The sequence below is a fragment of the Pelodiscus sinensis genome, chromosome 4 (assembly GCF_049634645.1).
Source record: "Pelodiscus sinensis isolate JC-2024 chromosome 4, ASM4963464v1, whole genome shotgun sequence".
Classification (NCBI taxonomy): domain Eukaryota; kingdom Metazoa; phylum Chordata; order Testudines; family Trionychidae; genus Pelodiscus; species Pelodiscus sinensis.
In genome coordinates this window covers 81,325,148-81,343,031 of record NC_134714.1, presented here as the reverse complement: position 1 = coordinate 81,343,031, position 17,884 = coordinate 81,325,148, and the positions used below count along the sequence as shown (strand labels likewise).

Here is a 17,884-nt window from a genome sequence, read left to right as displayed (position 1 = left end):
GGGGGTCTCGGCCCCAACGCCATGGGCAAGCCACTTCCAGGCGGGGAGGCTGTCAAGGGGGTGGCAGATGGGGTGCTACTTCTTCGAGATGACCCCGCTGCCGGCCCCGTAGGGGGAGGCCCCTGGGCCTGATAGTATGCCCAGGGCGTCCAGAAAGCCCACTAGGGTTGCCCCTGCGACTGCTGCTGGACCATCGGATCCCAGTGAGATGATCTGACCGACAAGCGGGACCTATGGCTGGGCCGCGACCTATATGAGGGCCCGGTCGAAGCCACTGACTCAGCCTCCGACTCCGAAGAGTACTCTGATGCTCTCCAGGGAGGGGCTGATGAAGACTGCACCCTACATTGGTCTGCCATGGCCGATGGCTTGCCCCTGTGCACCACACGCGGTGCCGGTGGTGGCATGAGTGGAGGCCTTTGCTGCAGCGGTACCGCGCCCGGGTGCATCTGATAGACTGGTGCGTACCCCTCTGGTGCCGTCATGTGCATCGGTGCCGCGCTCTGCTGCTGTGCTCCCAAGGAGTAAGCAGGGATCGGTGCCGGGAGCGGCAACAGCATCGGTGCCATGCGGGGCTCCTGTTGCAGCACCGCAGGCGGCGCGTAATACGGTGCGCGGCCCTGCACCGCCCAGGGAGCCGTCTGCGGCACCGGAACCTGCACCGGTGCCATCGGCGTAGTGAGCCCACACGTTCCCGGAGTCACTGCCGGTGCCAAGGGGAGCGGGCCCGGGGTCGGTGCCGGTGTTCGTCCCGGCTCCGGTGACGGTGTTTTCCCCGGCACCGGGGGAAACTGCTGCTGCTGGGCCGAGGCCTGCCCGTCGCCCAGAGGGTCCTACGGCCCAGCCCTGTCCTGCTGGGGGGCACTTGAGGCCTGTGCCGGCGCGGTCCGCTCCTGGGGTACCGGGCCCTCCCCTTCATCCACCGCCATGTGGATGAGATCCCAGGCCACCTCAAAAGTCTCTGGGGTGGAAGGCTGATGGACCTCTCCTAGCCCCACTGTCTGCCCAGGGCTCTTGCCCTTGTCCAGGCTGTGCCTCTTCCTAGAGGACTTAGAAGAAAGGTGCCCCTCCTTAGGGCGCACCTTCTGGGCACTCCTCTCTGCCGAGCGACCCCTCGAGCTCTTGGAGGCCCTCGGCATCGGTGACGGCGATCTGCGTCTCGGTGCCCTGCTGTCCGACAGTGTCGCCGTCGGTGCACTGCGGGCGGAGTGAGGCCGCTCCTCGCCCTGAGGCTGCAGTGCAGACTCCATTAGCAGGAGTTTCAGTCGGAAGTCCCTCTCCTTCTTAGTCCTGGGTTTGAAGCTCTTGCAGATAGAGCAGCTTTCAACTCGATAAGCCTCGCCCAGACACTTAAGGAAGTTAGAATGAGGGTCTCCGCAGGGCATAGGCTTGGAGCAGGAGGCACAGGGTTTGAAGCCCTGGGGCCCTGGCATGCCCTCCCCTCGCGGGAGGGTTCCACTGCTCCCTTATCTAAATAACTATTTACAATACTTAACTACTTAACTAGATAAGAAACTTCAACTGCAAACTATAATACAACGGATAAGAGATAAGCTGCTAAGAGATAGGCATTAGCCTGAAGCCCGCTCCAGCTACCATCACAGGCGGTAAGAAGGAACTGAGGGGTGGGAGGGCCAGCAAGGGTATATATGCACCGGTATACCGGCGCCACTCCAGGGGGCTCCCTGCTGGCCCTATGGATACTGCTAAGGGAAAAAAGCCCCGGAATCCGTGCACGCAGCGCGCGTACACCTAATCAGAATGGACATGAGCAAGCACTCGAAGAAGAACCCTTACATAAAAGACAGCAGCTAAACTGACAAATACTATCAAATGCTGTCACAGATCACAGTGGAAAGCATAGGGAAAGAGGTAATTCACAGCTGGAAAACAGTGTAAACAGCCTCTTCAACTCATCTACAGAAGGGCATCTACAAATATTTATTAGTCAGGATCAAGCTAAGGCAAGCAACAGGGCTGAAATGTTACCCACAAGTTGACCCCATGACTTGGGATCTCTTAGCACCTGCCACTAAAAGGCTACCTCTACACTACAGGGTTTTGCACAAGAAGTCTTTTGAGGAAGATTTCTTGCGCAAAAGTGAATCCACACCTCAAAGCACATCGCTTTTGCAATGTGCTTTTGCGCAAGAGAGCGTCCACACAGCATGGATACTGCCATTCACAGAATGGCCATCAAAGCACCTTTTAGATAGGGATTTCTTGCACAAAAAGAGCCTGTGGAGCGTCCACACATGCATTTTTGCACAAGAGCTTTAGCGCAAAAAGGAGCTATGCTTCATAGAAGGAGGTTTACCTATATCACAAAAAGCCCTGTCAACTGACCGTAGATTTTCTTGCTTAAAAATGCTCGAGGTGTGGACGTGCCGCAGGTTTTTGCGCAAAAACTGCCATAGTGTAGATGTAGCCAAAGATTCACTTTCTGAAACCATCCTTCCCCTCAAGTCTCAAACTTTAAATAACCTTCATTTACTGATTACTACATCACAGTGCCATACAAGTGCTGAATATAATTGAAAGAATCAAACAGCAAAAAGAGTAGATGAGTTTACAGTACGAAGATGTTGGCACTTGGATATCACAGGAAGGCCCTGCATTTAGACAAGGATTTCCAGAATATTTTTTTTAAGAATAATTTCCATCTAAAGTATGTTTTTAACCTGTAAATCAAGGGGAAACTTAATATAATACCCTACTGTGAAACTGACAGAAGAGCAAAAGGCAGACAGGTCTTGTTAGGTCATGGTTTACTCTGAGTCCATCTTTATTTTGCTAATCAATGTCATATCAGATATTAGATATTTTTTTGAATAGGTGTCCTGGAAATATCACAAGACCAGGGTACCACAGAGAGAACTTCACAGATGCATAGCTCAGGGAATCCAGTGATAGATCAGGCTGATAAAGTATGAAACGAATGGATAATCTGTACCCACACAAGTGCTGGGTACCAAAATTAATACATTTTGTGGTGAATATGGAGTATTTTACAAATACACACTGTGGTTTTATCAGAAAGTTGTTAACTTGCAAGATCAGGGGAATGAAATTGAACTCTGCAGGAATTTGATCATGACTAGGTATTGAAAAAGCAGAGAGAACATAGGAGAATAAAATAAAATTACTGACAGTAGAATTTGACCAGCTACTGGGGAAAGTACCATGGGATCTTTAGTGAACAGGTGGTGAGGACTTCAGTTTCACTTTTCACAGTATTTAAGCAGTCCATACACCGGAGGCCCTAACCATTGTGGACACTAAAGATCCCATAACATCTTTCACAAGTGCATGGATATTAACATAGCATGCCAGAGAAATTCCAATGTGGGTAATTCTTCTACAATTGCAATCATATGCAATATTCTTAAATTCCTGACCTAAACTACATTATAGTACTGCTGAACAGCTGTTCTTCAGCAGCTTTAGTTGTGCCAAAGATGGATACAATTATCTTTGCATATATATGTATTGTGAGCATTGCCTAAATGTCAGTTACTGTATTTTTAGTTCAAATAATCAGTAAGGTGAAGAACTAAACATTAATAATAGTAGATGCATTTTGCAGACTCCTATTCCAACAACTCTTCACACACACAGGCAGTGAACAAAAATGAATTCATGTAGAGATTTAAATGTATATTCAGGCTATTTTACCTGTCTCTGCATCTCCTCAATCTGCCGCTGAGGAATGCTTTGCAGAATACTGTACATTTCAGGCATCTTTTCTTCAGGTATCACAACAGATGCTCTAAATGCAAAAGAGTGAAGGGGAAAAGAGTTTTAAAATGGCACAAGAACATAGCAATAGCCCATCTAAACTGGTATCCTAATGTGTTAAGTTCTAGAGGGTTCAGAGGAAGGCATAAGCCCCTGTAATGCAATTAATTATTCAATACTAAACCACTAGGGAATTTCTTCATGGCCCCAGCTGCTCAGCCCAAGAGAAATGTTCAAAAACTCTGTGGGGAGCATTTGCAGAAGAGCAGCTGCAAGTGGCTACATAGAGAAGTATGGTCTAATGAATTAAGTATGGACTGAGAGCCAAGAATTTCTGTGTTCTAATTCCAGCTCCGTCAATGACTTGGTGTAACTCTAAATAAATCATTTAGGGAAAAGAGTGTTGAGTACACTTGTATGCACACAAAACGAACATTTTTTCTGAATACAAAATCTGCCGTGACTCAGTTACATATACCTGTAAAATGGGGATACTTCTTTTCCTTTCCAGGGTTTCAAAGGTATGAACTGCTAGAAGTGAATGTAAACAGCTTGAGTGCAAATACAAGTGTGAAAAGGCCAAGAATTTTGTCCAACAGATGAATATTCAAAGCTTCAAGAGACGGGAAATCCAATATAAAGAAATGGATAGTCTGTGCTGCTCACCACTCTCCTTTTGTGTGTGTCAGTCTCCTGCTCAATTACTTTCGATGCATGGATGCATCCAGTGCTTTTTTTTGTAAAAAAAAACCAAGGTGCCAGTACTCAAGGGGAAAAGTTGTTGTGCTCTGACTGAAGGTGCTGGTACTGCATCTGGAGGTGCCAGTACTATGTACCAGGCAGTACTGTCACAAACAAAGCACTGGATGCATCCATAATGTGGACTTCAACTGCCCTGTTGTCAGCATTCTCAGTGCAGTCCCCTCCATATTGTTCCTTCACTTCTAGGTTGTGGGATTTTAACTGGATTGACTCTATTGCCCATCACCAAATGCAATGCATACCTTACACAGATATGGAGGGTGCAAACCAGTAAGTACGAACCTCTTCCAGTCCAGAACCTCAGAGAAAGGCAAAATATACGAGTCAGCAATAACAACAGGGACACAGGAAGCCTGAAGTACATCACTTAGCACAGCTTGTCCCAGGCGAGCACCACGCAGAATAATGCAGAACGTGGCTTCCTGTCAGTGAATAGGAACAACAAAGACAAAAAAGAAATAAATATTACATCACTGTAATTTATGTACTCATTCCCCTCCGAACACATAGGTTAAAAGGAAAACATTACTCAAGTTGCTCTCTGCTATCATCATCATGTTGTGAATTACCACAGACTCCAAATAAGTGTACAATTTTATTCTGTACTTTTCCTGGGTCTAAAGTAGAAAATGAGGCATGGGTGAATTAACAGCACCTTTCCATTTTAGTTGTTTTAATCATCCTATGTCAGAAGTCTAATTAGTCTGGAAAGACAGAAGAATGCCAAGCTTTTAAAATATCTAACATCTTAATGGCTGAGTATGATCACGATTAAGGCTATGACTGTCACAGAAATCATGAAATCTGTGACTTCCAGAGACATTGAGGTACTGCAGCTGCCCAGTCACTGCTAGCAGTGGGAGTCCCACATGCAGCAACCTAGCTGCCACAGGCAGCAGGGTCTCCGCTCCTACAACTGTGCGTGTAGTGGGGCAGGTTCCTCGACACTCTCCTCCCTTCCCATTTTGTCAGAGATGTTTTTGTAAAGTCAGGGACAGGTCATGGCTTCAATGATTTTTTATTGCCTGTCCATGACTGTTACTAAAAATATCCATGATAAAATTGTAGCCTTAACCATTATGCAACCGATTACAGGATATAAGTGCTCTGGAATGTTAGCAGATACTCCTCGAGAAACAAATTTCCCCATGTTAATATATGCATTTGAAAGAGTACTACATAACTGTGTTAAAAAATAACTGATGTTTGTTATGCACAGGGACTGTCACTGGTCAAATTTTCACCTCTACATCACTGGTTCAAAGCTAGCTCAGCATATTAATAGCTTACTCTGAGATCTGTTGGCCTACATACAAGGAATTTTCTGGTCACAATCCAGTTTCCAGAAAACAGTATCCACAGAAACCACCATTCCTACTGGCACTAATTGGCAATTTGATTGGCAACCAAAGTAGAGAAACTGAGAACCAAGCAGGACATGAAGGCTGAAATATTCTTTCACCTTATAGGTGGCCTCTGCAGGGCCCAGGAATAAAGTATCATTGGCTAGGCAGCATTGGTGAAGTTTGTTCAACCACTGCTATTATCATATTAGTATTGCACTACCAGGATTTTGTTCCCCAAGGCTGTCAGTGTGGAGCCTTTCTCCAGCACCAAAAGTCACTCAAAATTGTTTATAGATTTATTAAGAAACGATCCATTGAATCTATTATCTAACAGCTCGAGATAAGAGAAGGAACACAGTAGGAGAGGAGGCACATAGATTTTAAGGCTAAAAGAAATCATCATGACTGTCTAGTCTGACCTCTAGTACATCACAAAGCACAGAACCTCCCTCATCCACTCCTATAATAAGCCCATAACCTCAGGCTGAGCTACTGAAGTCCTCAAACCCTGATTCAATGCTTTAAGTCACAGAGAACACATCATTTACTACAATTCAAATCAGTAAGTGACTTGTGCCCCACATGACAAAGGAAGTCAAAAACAGCCAAGGTCTCTGCCAATCTGATCTGGGGGGAAAATTCTATTCTGATGCTGAATATACCAGTCAATTGACCACAAGCGTGAGGACAAGACCCACCCACCAGACAGGTAGGAAAAATTTCTATGTATTAACTCAGAGCCTTCCCCATCTAGCATCACATCTCTCCCAAACAAGATAATTTGCTTACAGCAGTCATGGATAGACCATGAGCCATTATAGGCAACTTAATTATACCATTCCCTCCATTAATTTATCAAGGTCAGTCTAGAAACAAATTAGTTTTTTTGCTCCCATGACTCACCTTGGCAGCAGGTTCAGAACTTCACTCTTCTGATAGTCATAAACTCGTCTAATTTCAAGCCTGAACCTGTTGGTGGCGAGCTTATATCCATTTGTTCAACATTGACCCTTAACTTGAATAATTTCTCTCCCCTCCCTGCTGTTTCCCTCTTCCTTGTATTAATAGAGAGCAATCAAATCTCCTCCTCAGTCTTCATTTTGTTAAGCTAAACAAACCATGCTCCTTAAAACTCTTCTTGTAAGGCAAGTTCTCCATTCCTAGGTCATCCTTCTCTGCACCTTTCCAATTTCGAATCTTCTCTCTCGAACATAGGTGACCAGAAACATATTACAGATGACATCTCACCAGTGCCTTAAAGTACAATGTTTGTATAAAACGATCTATTCAGAGCACCCAACTGCTTTCTGCAGCAGGGAGTTAAATATGAAAACTACGAATTAAGTCTTTGCTTAATTCTTCTCTTGCTTTCCAATAAAGTTATGTAACCTATGTTCATATCAGAAGAACACTGTTGAGCAGTCCTTAAATCTCGGCCAAGGGAAGATTGCAAAACAGGATGCATTAGCAACTCCGCAGTCTAAGAGTCTGTTTAATAAGACAACAGTAAAGGGAGTACAGGAAAAGATGTGCTGGAATCAAACCTTAGACTGCTTTGAGAGAATACAGGAAAAAGGAGCAAAACACATTTTAAACACTCACTCGATAGATCATAGGATGGCAGGTGGAAGACCCTGGGAAGGTCTGGGGGGAATAAGAAAAAAGCCCCAGATGTGGACACACATGCTCATCTGCCCAGATAACCATTTTTCCTGTCTAGACAAAAGTTACTATAAATACATCTCCTCATATCAATCCTATTATCAGCCAGACATTCCAAAGGGAGATGCAGGGCTCTGCTAGAGAAAGTATTTTAACCATCTCTGCATGTGCCAGCGCTTGAGTTTTTTTAATTTTTATTATATATATCTCCTCACCTGTTATTCTTAAATGATATCGCCTACAGTAAAGAAGCAAAGCGAAGATAAATCATTGTTTATTATGGGTGAAAGTTTACAACTTAGAACAACCCTTCCCTTCCTCTCCCCCTCTCCATTTGGAATTTTTAAACATCTTTCCTACCAAACATAACAACTGGAGGAAATTTTGTTTTTCTGCAGTACATTTATTGTTTTATCATAATTTGCTGAAGTTCAATGATGGATTATGTGATGATGGCCAGAGACGGAAAGCAGTGGAATATTCCCCAGCTGGCTAAAGGCTTCACCACACTGCATGCTAAAGTTCTTCTACTCTGCATTAGAGACTTGCCAGAAGACACAAGAGTCTGAGAAAGTGTATCTGTTTTTATCTGCACTGGCACATGAAATACCCTCTGGAAGTTGGTTGAAGGCCATGAAACACATTTCATCTAGATGTTTCCATAGCTGCATGCTATCAAATCTTTTAGCTCAGTTTGTCCTGGATAGTACCACACAGTGCCCTGTGTGGTACTGTTTTGCAAACACTACACTGACTCCCCCTTTAATCTCTGTATACCCCTTTAAGTTCATAACACTTTTGGTCCATTAAGTTCAATGATGTTAACTGTAAATTAGAATATAATTTACTTTTAGGATACAACACTCAGTTTAACGCAGTGGATTGTTCATTTTCAAATTCTTCCAGCAATTTCACTGAAAATTAAAGTTTACAGGTTGAAACTCTCTTAACTGAGATTTTCTGGTCTGGCAACGTCCATGGTCTGGCATGGATGTTGCAAGGCCAGAGAATCCTGGTGGAAGGCCAGCAGCAAGGATCCCTGTAGGGTCGGCAGGGCAGTGGGGTCCCCACAGCAAGATGATGGCAGGTCCTGGAGCCCCAGCACAACATGCGAGGCTGCCCAGCAGGTCCCAGAGCCATAGCAGTGATGGCTGCCTAGCAGGGTCGGCAGAGCAGTAGGAGGTAGAGAGCCAGCTAGGAGGCCAGCAGCTGGGCCAGGGGGGCTCGTGGCAAGGGTCCAGAAATGACCTCCCCTGGTCTGGCAAAATCCCTCATCTGGGACCAGTCAGATAGTATGTGTGCCAAACCAGGGTGGTCCAACCTGTTATACCCAAATTAAACAAAAACTCTTCACTAAGCATCAGGTGATCTATGTAGAGGCTATGTAGATGGAGCAGCCTTACCTGAAGCACCTGAGGATAATCAAATATCTGGTTCTTGTGACAACGTTTACGAACAGAAGGAACTCCCTCTGACAGATTTGTGCACTTGTCCAAGATCAGCACAGACCCTCCATTCTCAGCTTCAAGAGCTTCCAAGTCAGAGCGGTATTCAGGGTGGAGAGCCATTTGGGATGACAGAATGAAGTACCTACGAGGACTGAAAAGTAGAGCCAAGGTTATGTGACATTTCCAGAAGTTTGCTTTCTAAAAATTTTGGAATTCGTTTCTTTTTATCTTGGTCCTTCTATAGATCAATCCAGATTTACTTACCTTTGAACATACAGAAAAACTCAGTTTTTTTCCCTCCAACATTTGAGGAGAGAACAAAATGAGAGTTGTTACCAATACAGCAAAATTAAGATTTTGTCCATACAATTATAATTAGATCGGACAACAGGAAGTAGAAAAGCAGCTCAAAGTGATGTACAGATTATTGTAAAATGTTAAGTCTTGAAAAGGGTGCTTAAGAGCTAGGGATGAACAACTCTTCATCTGTTTCAAAAACTGGAAAAAAAAACCTACTTTGCAAAGTACTTGAAAAGCCTGTGATGCAAGACTACTGCAGTATGTGTTCACTTCGTGATACTTCTACATGATGTTAGTGTTTTATTGTAAAGCACCTAAGATACTTTGGATGACTGATGTTAGTGCTTCCACTTACAGACATTTTAGTTAATTTTGTATGGGTAAAAGACACTGACAGACCGGATACCCTATGCTGATCCACAAAATTGATACAGTGAGGACAGCAGCTAGAGAAGTTCTCCTCACTGACTCAGCCTTGAGCCTTTAGGTTATCCTGGAAGGGTCACTTATGCAACAGAAGTCAGAGTTTAGCATAATCACTAAAGTCAGCTTTTGACCTCTACTAACATTAACAAATTTATAATGTAAATTGCCAACATGTTAAAGGACTTATTTTAATACCAATATATTCAAAAATATTCTTTAAATACTAAGGTCAAAAAGGCAGGGATATAGTTTCAAGTTATCTGTTCATGGCTTTAAGTTGTGCAGCTCATTCATACTAGAGTACCCTCACACTTCACAGAAAACAGTCCTAAAATTTATTCTGGTCTTTCATTTAAAGATCAGATCTCACAGACTATTCCACTATGTCTTAAGCAAAGAAATACATGTCACACACACACACATTCATGCTGCCAAGAAACTCAGAGAACACGAGGCCTCTAATTAGGATTCCAATTTCCCTCTAATTATAATAATAATTAATAAAAAGTCAGGCATCAAGTAAATACATAGCTCTGAATCACACACATTATAAAGCTGAACTGTGCCCCACCCACCCTCCTTACCATCCCCACACAGCAGTTTTGGCTGCTCCAACTGATAGTTGAGTTACAAGGGCTTATTTCTTTTTAATACTATTTTTTAACTAGCAGAGACTAGAATATTTACTCCTGGCGGCACTGAATTTATCACTCTGTTTTAGGCAACTAAACTATTGAAAAACTAAATCACAAACTTCTCAATTCAGCGCTCTAAAAAAATAAAAAATAATAATAATAAAATTTACCTTACAAGCCAGCACAATTGCTGGTTAATCCTAATAATGGCAATGGGCTAGCCAGAAGTTGCACAGGCTGTTCGTATTAATGGTTTAAGACCAAAATTCTGGCATGAAACTGTCAACGTTCCATGATACCCATCTTGCTATAAATAGATGTAAAATCCTAATGTATACCAAGCCTGTTAGTGCAGAATCATAGTATAACTATATTCACCTATTATCAAATTTTGACCATCTTTCTTTTGTCAGTCTTTCCCCACTCCAAAACTCATGGTACTGTCCTTGTTTTTTAAATTACATCAGTGGTGATTGGCCACCAGATGGCCCTCTATCCAAGGTATAGCCCACTACCTTTGCCAGTAAGTATGAGTGTATACTGATACATGGGTGTTCCAAAATATTCACTAAATTAGTGACTGCATCACTTCTACTTGGTCCCAGAAACAGATCTGTTCTCTGATGCACTGCAACGAGCCATGTCTTCTGGCTGATCACGTGAACTACAAAGAAGTCTGTACTAAAGAAAGAAACAATAGATGTTGAGGTCTACTAGATGCATTTTGTTTCCAAGATATAAATATGATGTTCTCTTTCTGTGCTTAAGGTAACAATTTACCAAAAATAAACTGGGATTCACTTAAGTGTCATTGCATTGTTCATATACAAACATATTCCAAGTACACACAGTAAGAGAACATATACATGCGGTCCCCCGGTTACGTACAAGATAGGGACTGTAGATTTGTTTTTAAGTTGACTCTGTATGTAAGTCGGAACTGGCGTCCAGATTCAGCCGCTGCTGAAACTGACCAGCAGCTGATTCCAGGAAGCCCAGGGCAAAGCAACTCAGCGCTGGTCAGTTTCAGCAGCGGCTGACTTGGGGACACCTGGGGCAGAGCAGCTGGGGTGCTGCTGGGTTGCTCCAGTAGCGCCGCTCCTGGGCGCTACTGGACCAACCCAGCAGCACCCCAGCTGCTCTGCCCCAGGCGTCCTGATTCAGTCACTGCTGAAACTGACCAGCAGCGGCTGAATCAGGACGCCTGGGGCAGAGCAGCTGGGGTGCTGCCGGGTTGGTCCAGTAGCGCCCAGAGCGGCGCTGCGGGACCAACCGGCAGCACCCCAGCTGCTCTACCACAGGCGTCCGGAGAAAAGCCTGGTCTGCTGCGGGGGGGGAAGGAGGGGGGCGCACTAGCTGCGTCCCCGTCCCCCCCCCAGCAGACCAGGGAGACGTGGGCGGTGGACCGAGACGCACCGCGGTCCTGCGGCCCGGGTCCTCCGAGGCTTTGCTCCCCATCTCCCTGGTCTGCTGGAGACCAGCAGACCAGGGAGACGGGGAGCAAAGCCTCGGAGGACGCCGGCAGCGGGACAGCTGCGGCGCATCTGGGCTGTCCCGCTGCCCACTTGCTCTGCGGCTTTGCTCCACGTCTCCCTGGTCTGTTGGCGGGGGGCTCCCCCCCCCAGCAGCCCAGGGAGACGCGGAGCAGCTTTTCTCGCCCCGGAGGACGCGGGCGGCGGGACCGTGTCGCATCTGGGCGTCCCGCCGCTCCCGTCCTCCAGGGCGAGAAAAACCCCATTCGTAACTGCGGATCCGACATAAGTCGGATCCGCGTAACTCGGGAACTGCCTGTACATGAATTATTGCAGGGCAATCCTGAGCGATGTCATTTACTTAGAGTTTGAGGTGACCTGAAATTCAAAATAATTCAGGTTTACAGCCCTCAAAAGACAACAGCAAGAACACTGACATTATCAGCAGAAGAGAAGGCACAGATTACTCTCATAGATGTTAAATTTAGATTAGTTGGCTAATCGAATAGTTGATGCAATTTGCATCAACTATTTGATTAGTCGATAAGGGCACCTCTGCCTTTGAAGTGTAGCAACAGCCCCAAGACAATAGTGCTGTGGGGAGCATGGAGCCGGCAGCATCGCATGGGGTCCCCAGCTGATCCCGGGCTCCACGTGGCGCTGCTGCTTTGAAATGCCACATGCAGCCGGGGGTGAGCTGGGGTACGGGGCATTTCAAAGCAGCAGCACCATGGGGAGTCCAGGGTCTGTCCCCGGGCTCCACATGGTACTGCCACTTTGAAGCACTCCCTTCTCTTCCTGCACTTGCTGACTCTTTCAGGTACAGGCAGCAAGGGGGAGAAGCAACTAGTGTGTTGACTATCCGATAAGCATTTGCTTATCGGAAAGTCGACTAGTCATTCATATCCCTACTGTCATGTATGATAAACTTCTGATCTGAAGCAGACAGCATTCCTTTACCACTTAGGTCCTGTCTTAAGTATCCAGGAACTTGTGATAAAAATACATCATTGTTAGCATCGCCCTCTGTAGCAGATATTTCATCTATGAAGGGTCAGCACTTGATAGGGAGTAATCACCACAAAGGACTGAAAGTTTCTGAGTCCTATTCAATGGCAATGTATCTGTTTTACTGTGACATTTGAACAAGTAATTTAAGCTTATTGCATCGTTTTACTTATCTGGTAGACAGGAATAGTAAGTAAAACCTAATCATCAAGTGTTTTCAGCTGCTCAGATAAAAGGTATTATGAAATAAAATATTTTTAAAGAGCAGATGAATATATTTTAACACCAGGAAGGACAATTAAATCATCTCATCTGAATTTCCGTATATTACAAGCCAGACAATTGTACCCAGTTACTCCTGTAATTAGCCCAATAAGTTGTATTTGACTAAATTATATCTTCCAGAAGGGCAACCAGTCTTAATTTGAAGACATCAATAGCTGAACAATCCACCACCTTCTTTGGTTATTTGTTCCTCTCTTAAATGTGTTTTATTTTTAAATTTGAAATTGTCTGGCTTTAACTTCCAACAACCGGTTTTGCTACGCCTTTTTGCACTAGATTAAGCAGCCCATAAGTATCTGTTATTTTCTCCTCATGAGAGTACCCAAACACTAATCAACTCTCTTGTTGATCTACTAAGCAGTCTGACCTCTTAAGACACTTTCTCTAGCCCTCTAATTATTTGTGCCTTTTTTGCACCCTCACCAAGTTTTTAGCATCTTTTTAAAGAGCATGCCACCTGAATCAGACTCAACATTCCAATACCAGTGTCAACAATGCCATGTACAGAAGAAAAATCCCTCACTCCCCCTACTCACTAGGGATGTAAGAGTTTAGCCAATTAAATGCTGCATGGGGCTGCTGGCAGTGCCGCAGAGTCGGGAGCCCTGGCAGTGCTGCAGGCCAAATAACTATGTAACCCATAGAACTATCGGTTACATGGTTGATATTTTTATTTGGTTTTTACACCCCCGCTACTCACTATTTCCTTTTTATATGCCCAAGACTTCATTTCCTGGTTTTTGTCACAATATTACAATGAAAGCCTACATTGTTGGGTCACTAAATCCTTTTCAGAGTCATCGCTTTCCAAGAAATAGTTCCCCATTCCTAGATGTATAACCTTGCATTTGTTTGTATGAAAATATTTTGTTTGAATCGCTCATCCTCATCGTCCTACACACCCACTGGCATATAGGGCAGCAACAAAGGTCCTCCACTTCTGTCTGACTGGCCAGCCTGCCTCTCAATAATGCCCCAAGTCTAAGTCATGCTCTTCATCTCTACTTCAACGGTCTGGCATCATGTTGTCTTGGGAAGTCCTTGTTTCTGCTTCCCTTCAGGGGTCCAGTGCACAGCAATCTTTGTGATGGGGCTTCCATTTCTTCTGAGCATGTGCCCAATCCAGCGTCTTTTCATAATGATGGTAGCCATGTCATCTTGTTTACACTGTGCAAGCAGGTCCTGATTAGAAATTATTCTTGGCCAAGAAACATGGAGGATCCTCCGAAGACTACTGGTGTGAAAAGTCGACAATTTATTGAGGTCGTACTCTGTCATCTGCCAGCATTTTGATCCATATAATAGTGTTGATAAAACACAACTCTGATAAAACTTCAGTTTGGTATGGATGTTGGACTATGATGACTTCCATACAGCATTCAGACTCATGAAGACATTTCTGGCTTTACTGAGTCTGCTCTGGGAATCACTTTTGACATCTCCGTCTTGCCTGATAATACTACCCAAGTATGCAAAGCTCTCTGTGATAGGTAGGTCATGGCCATCAATCTTAACTGATGCTGGTGCCTCAATATTTAGGGTCATGACTTCTGTCTTCTTCTGGCTAATTCTTAGTCGGACCTGTTTTCCGAAAGTGCAGAATTGATTTGTCTTCTCTTGCATATGACGATGCGTATGGGAGAGCAGCACAAGACCAGAAGCAAAATCAAGGTCCTCTAATGTGGAGAAGACAGTCCATCTGATGCCTCTTTGCTCATCTTCTATTGTATGCCATATAACCCAGTCTATGACTAAGTTAAAGAGCATTGGAGACATGACGCATCCCTGCCTTACTCCGGTCTTAACTTCGAAGCATAGATCATTGTTCCCCACGCTGCATGTGAAATTGTTGTTTGAATGGGCCCAGTTTACTAGGCAATCTGTAGTGCTCTGAATAATTGCCCAACACTCACTATTTACCATTTCTCCATTCTTCATGTCACGTGAACATTTTATCAATAGTGAATACATATTTTGAATCCCAGCACAACTCCACTAGAAACACCCTCTTTGGAGAGGACAACAACTGCTATCTCTGAGGTGAGGCCAGCCCATGCTTCACTTAAATAAATAACAGCTATTTAGGTCTCAGTTAACTGCTGGTAAGGGACTATGTCTCTATAGTAACAGCAATCCCCTAGTATCCCCCCACACATATACCTAAAAAATATATGTTATAACCACCATTTATTATAAATCTGCCCAATGCTAGAAGTCCCAAGATACAGCTCAATGCTACCACCACGCATTTAATAAATGAATGAAAACAGTCTGATTCACCAGGATCAGCTTACCCTGGTCCTTTCTCTGGCAGCTCCACCTCTGCAGACAATGGGCTGTAAACAGGAATACTGACATCATAGCCTTGCCTATAGGTCCATGTAGAGAAGCCTCCTCCAGCCAAAAGGGCTCTAAAAGTATTAAGAACATGAAAAAATTGTGAATGGGGCCAACACATTACTATTACATTTAAATTCCAGGTCATAGTACTTAACCATTTTTAGCAGATCAGCTGGTTTCAGCATCTGTGACACTTTCAACAGTGGCTTTCGCATGAAGTTTTACCTTTATTTTAACTTAACTCAACTGCAATACAAAAAGGAACTGTGTCTATTTATTTAATGTATAGTTATACTGGCTCAGAATTAAGACATCAAAGTCCCCTCAAATGGTGAATGAAATGGTCCTGATCACTTGTAGTCACGAATGAGCCCTTGTCCTAGCTGAATTTCAGTTTGAGTAATTACATCCTAAATTCCTTCTATTAGTTTAGATGAATACCAAATTCTTCAGTTCCTGCCCAACTGTTGTCTAATGTTGCTCTGAACTGTTAGAGGCAAGCTGCATTTCAGTTATAGATGGAGTGATTTTGTATTTCTTAAAATACTAAGATTCTTCACAATAGAAGGCACTATAGCAGCAATGGGCAGCCAAAAATAGGGAGTGGGCCGCATGAGTGGCTCTCCTTGACCTCAGTGGGCTGCAGAAATGTGTGGCTCCACCTGCAGCCCTGCAGTCCCCCAGTGCTCTGGGGCACTGGAGCCTCTCACTTACCTGCTCCTCCTCCACCCTGCCAGCATTTTCAGACTTTGCAAATCACCTGATTTATGCGCCTTCCCTGCTGCTTTCCCTTGAACAGTGGGACTGACAGTTAAGGTCAATTAACAGTAAGCCTAATGCTTACCCATTAACATTTTACTTTGCTTTCCCTGACGAGTGTTTATGGAATCCACAGCATTGAAGATTTTTAAGAAAAGATTAGAAAACCTCCCTCTTTGTACAGCTCTGCAAATCTGAAGATATCCACTTTATATTCATGCATATCTATGTATGCAGATATCTGCAGATATGGTTGCAGATGGATGAGGATCCAAATTTTATATTCAGAGTTCTGCAAATCTGTGACTATTACAAATGGATACAAGTTTTATATTTATATAAAGCAGGGGTTCTCAAACTGAGGTGGTCACAAGATTATTATGTGAGGGGTAGCGAGCCATCAACTTCTACCTCTCCACCCACTTCATCTCCAACATTTATAGCAGGTATTAAATATTAAATGTAAAAACACTTATTTTATAAGGGGAGGGTCACACTCAGAGGTGTACTGTGTGAAAGGGATCACCAGTGCAAAAGTCGTGGAACCACTATTGCTGTTCCACCTATACAAAGATACAATGCATCCTCCAATGGGAATGCATTGACTATCATTCAGTTAAGTCCAACTGTGGCTTTTCCTGAATGGGGTACAGGATACTTGGCTAGATGGATCTTTGGTCTGACCCAGTATGTCCATTCTTATGTTAATCGACTAGTTAATGGAATTTCCATCAACAAGTTGATAAGCAGGGGAAACTACAAAGCTACAGTGGGTTTAGTTCCCAGCTCCAGGAGCTAACCCCAATGTGGCTCTGCCTTTTAAAATGTATTAAGAGCCATGTGGCTCTTAATACATTTAAAAACCAGAAGCGCAGGGGCAGGAGGGGAACCAGGTATGAGCTGAGACAGCTGATTCCTGGCTCATGCCTGGTCCCTCCCTCTGCACTTCAGCCTTTTAAATGTATTAAGAGATGGCTCTGCCTCCCCTGTCCCCGATAGAGACGGTGCTGGGGGGAACCAGCTTTTAAGACAGCTCCCCCCCTTCCCCACTTGCTGCCTCTGGTAGAGACAGCAAGGGGGAGGGGAAGGGGCAGGGAAGCAACTAGTTGACTCACTACTGTCACATCCCTATCCCAGACAGAAGGAAAGGGCTTTAGGGATTAGAAAAGAACAACATACAGGAGATAAAATAATCAACCTTTTATATTGCCAGTGGAAATTTGAACTCTAGTTATTTACATTTGCTACTCTTAACAGAGCTTCTTGGAAATATGCTAGCAGAGAGAAACCACCTTTCTGTTCCCACTTCACCCCAATGGCCACTCGGTACAATGAATGCATTTCCCTACTCTAGGAAATTCTGGATTTGACCTCTTTCAGTCAGCCTTTCTGAACAGTTCTTTACATTCAGACATTCACTACAGCCCTGGAAAAAGGAAGCCAGAATGTGACTTGTCACTATTCTAGGTAGCACTGAAAGAATCCTGTGAACAGTAGCCATGTTGCTTCAAGATGGGATATCGTCAGAGTCCACTAGCTAAGTAAGAACTTATGAATACCTGAATGGGGGAGATATCCAAAAATGCCAAGATATAACAGGAAACATTACTGGTGATTCATCAGGTGGCTAGCTTGCTAAGAATTAGCACTGAACTGATTCCTCAGTATGATGTTTGGAGATGCTGTCTTTCACATCTCATGTG

At 44.2% G+C, this 17,884-nt stretch overlaps 1 protein-coding gene across 1 annotated transcript in view; it reads right to left on the bottom strand.

Moving 5' to 3' along the window:
- Positions 1 to 17,884, bottom strand: part of EXT2 (exostosin glycosyltransferase 2) — a 131,424-nt gene that overhangs the window by 98,854 nt on the left and 14,686 nt on the right. Inside the window, exons 4-7 of the mRNA XM_075927527.1 lie at positions 15,377 to 15,493; positions 8,912 to 9,107; positions 4,783 to 4,922; positions 3,676 to 3,769 (exon numbers count right to left, since the gene is read on the bottom strand). Of these exons, the coding sequence (XP_075783642.1) occupies positions 3,676 to 3,769; positions 4,783 to 4,922; positions 8,912 to 9,107; positions 15,377 to 15,493 (547 nt within the window). The remainder of the gene's footprint in view (positions 1 to 3,675; positions 3,770 to 4,782; positions 4,923 to 8,911; positions 9,108 to 15,376; positions 15,494 to 17,884) is intronic.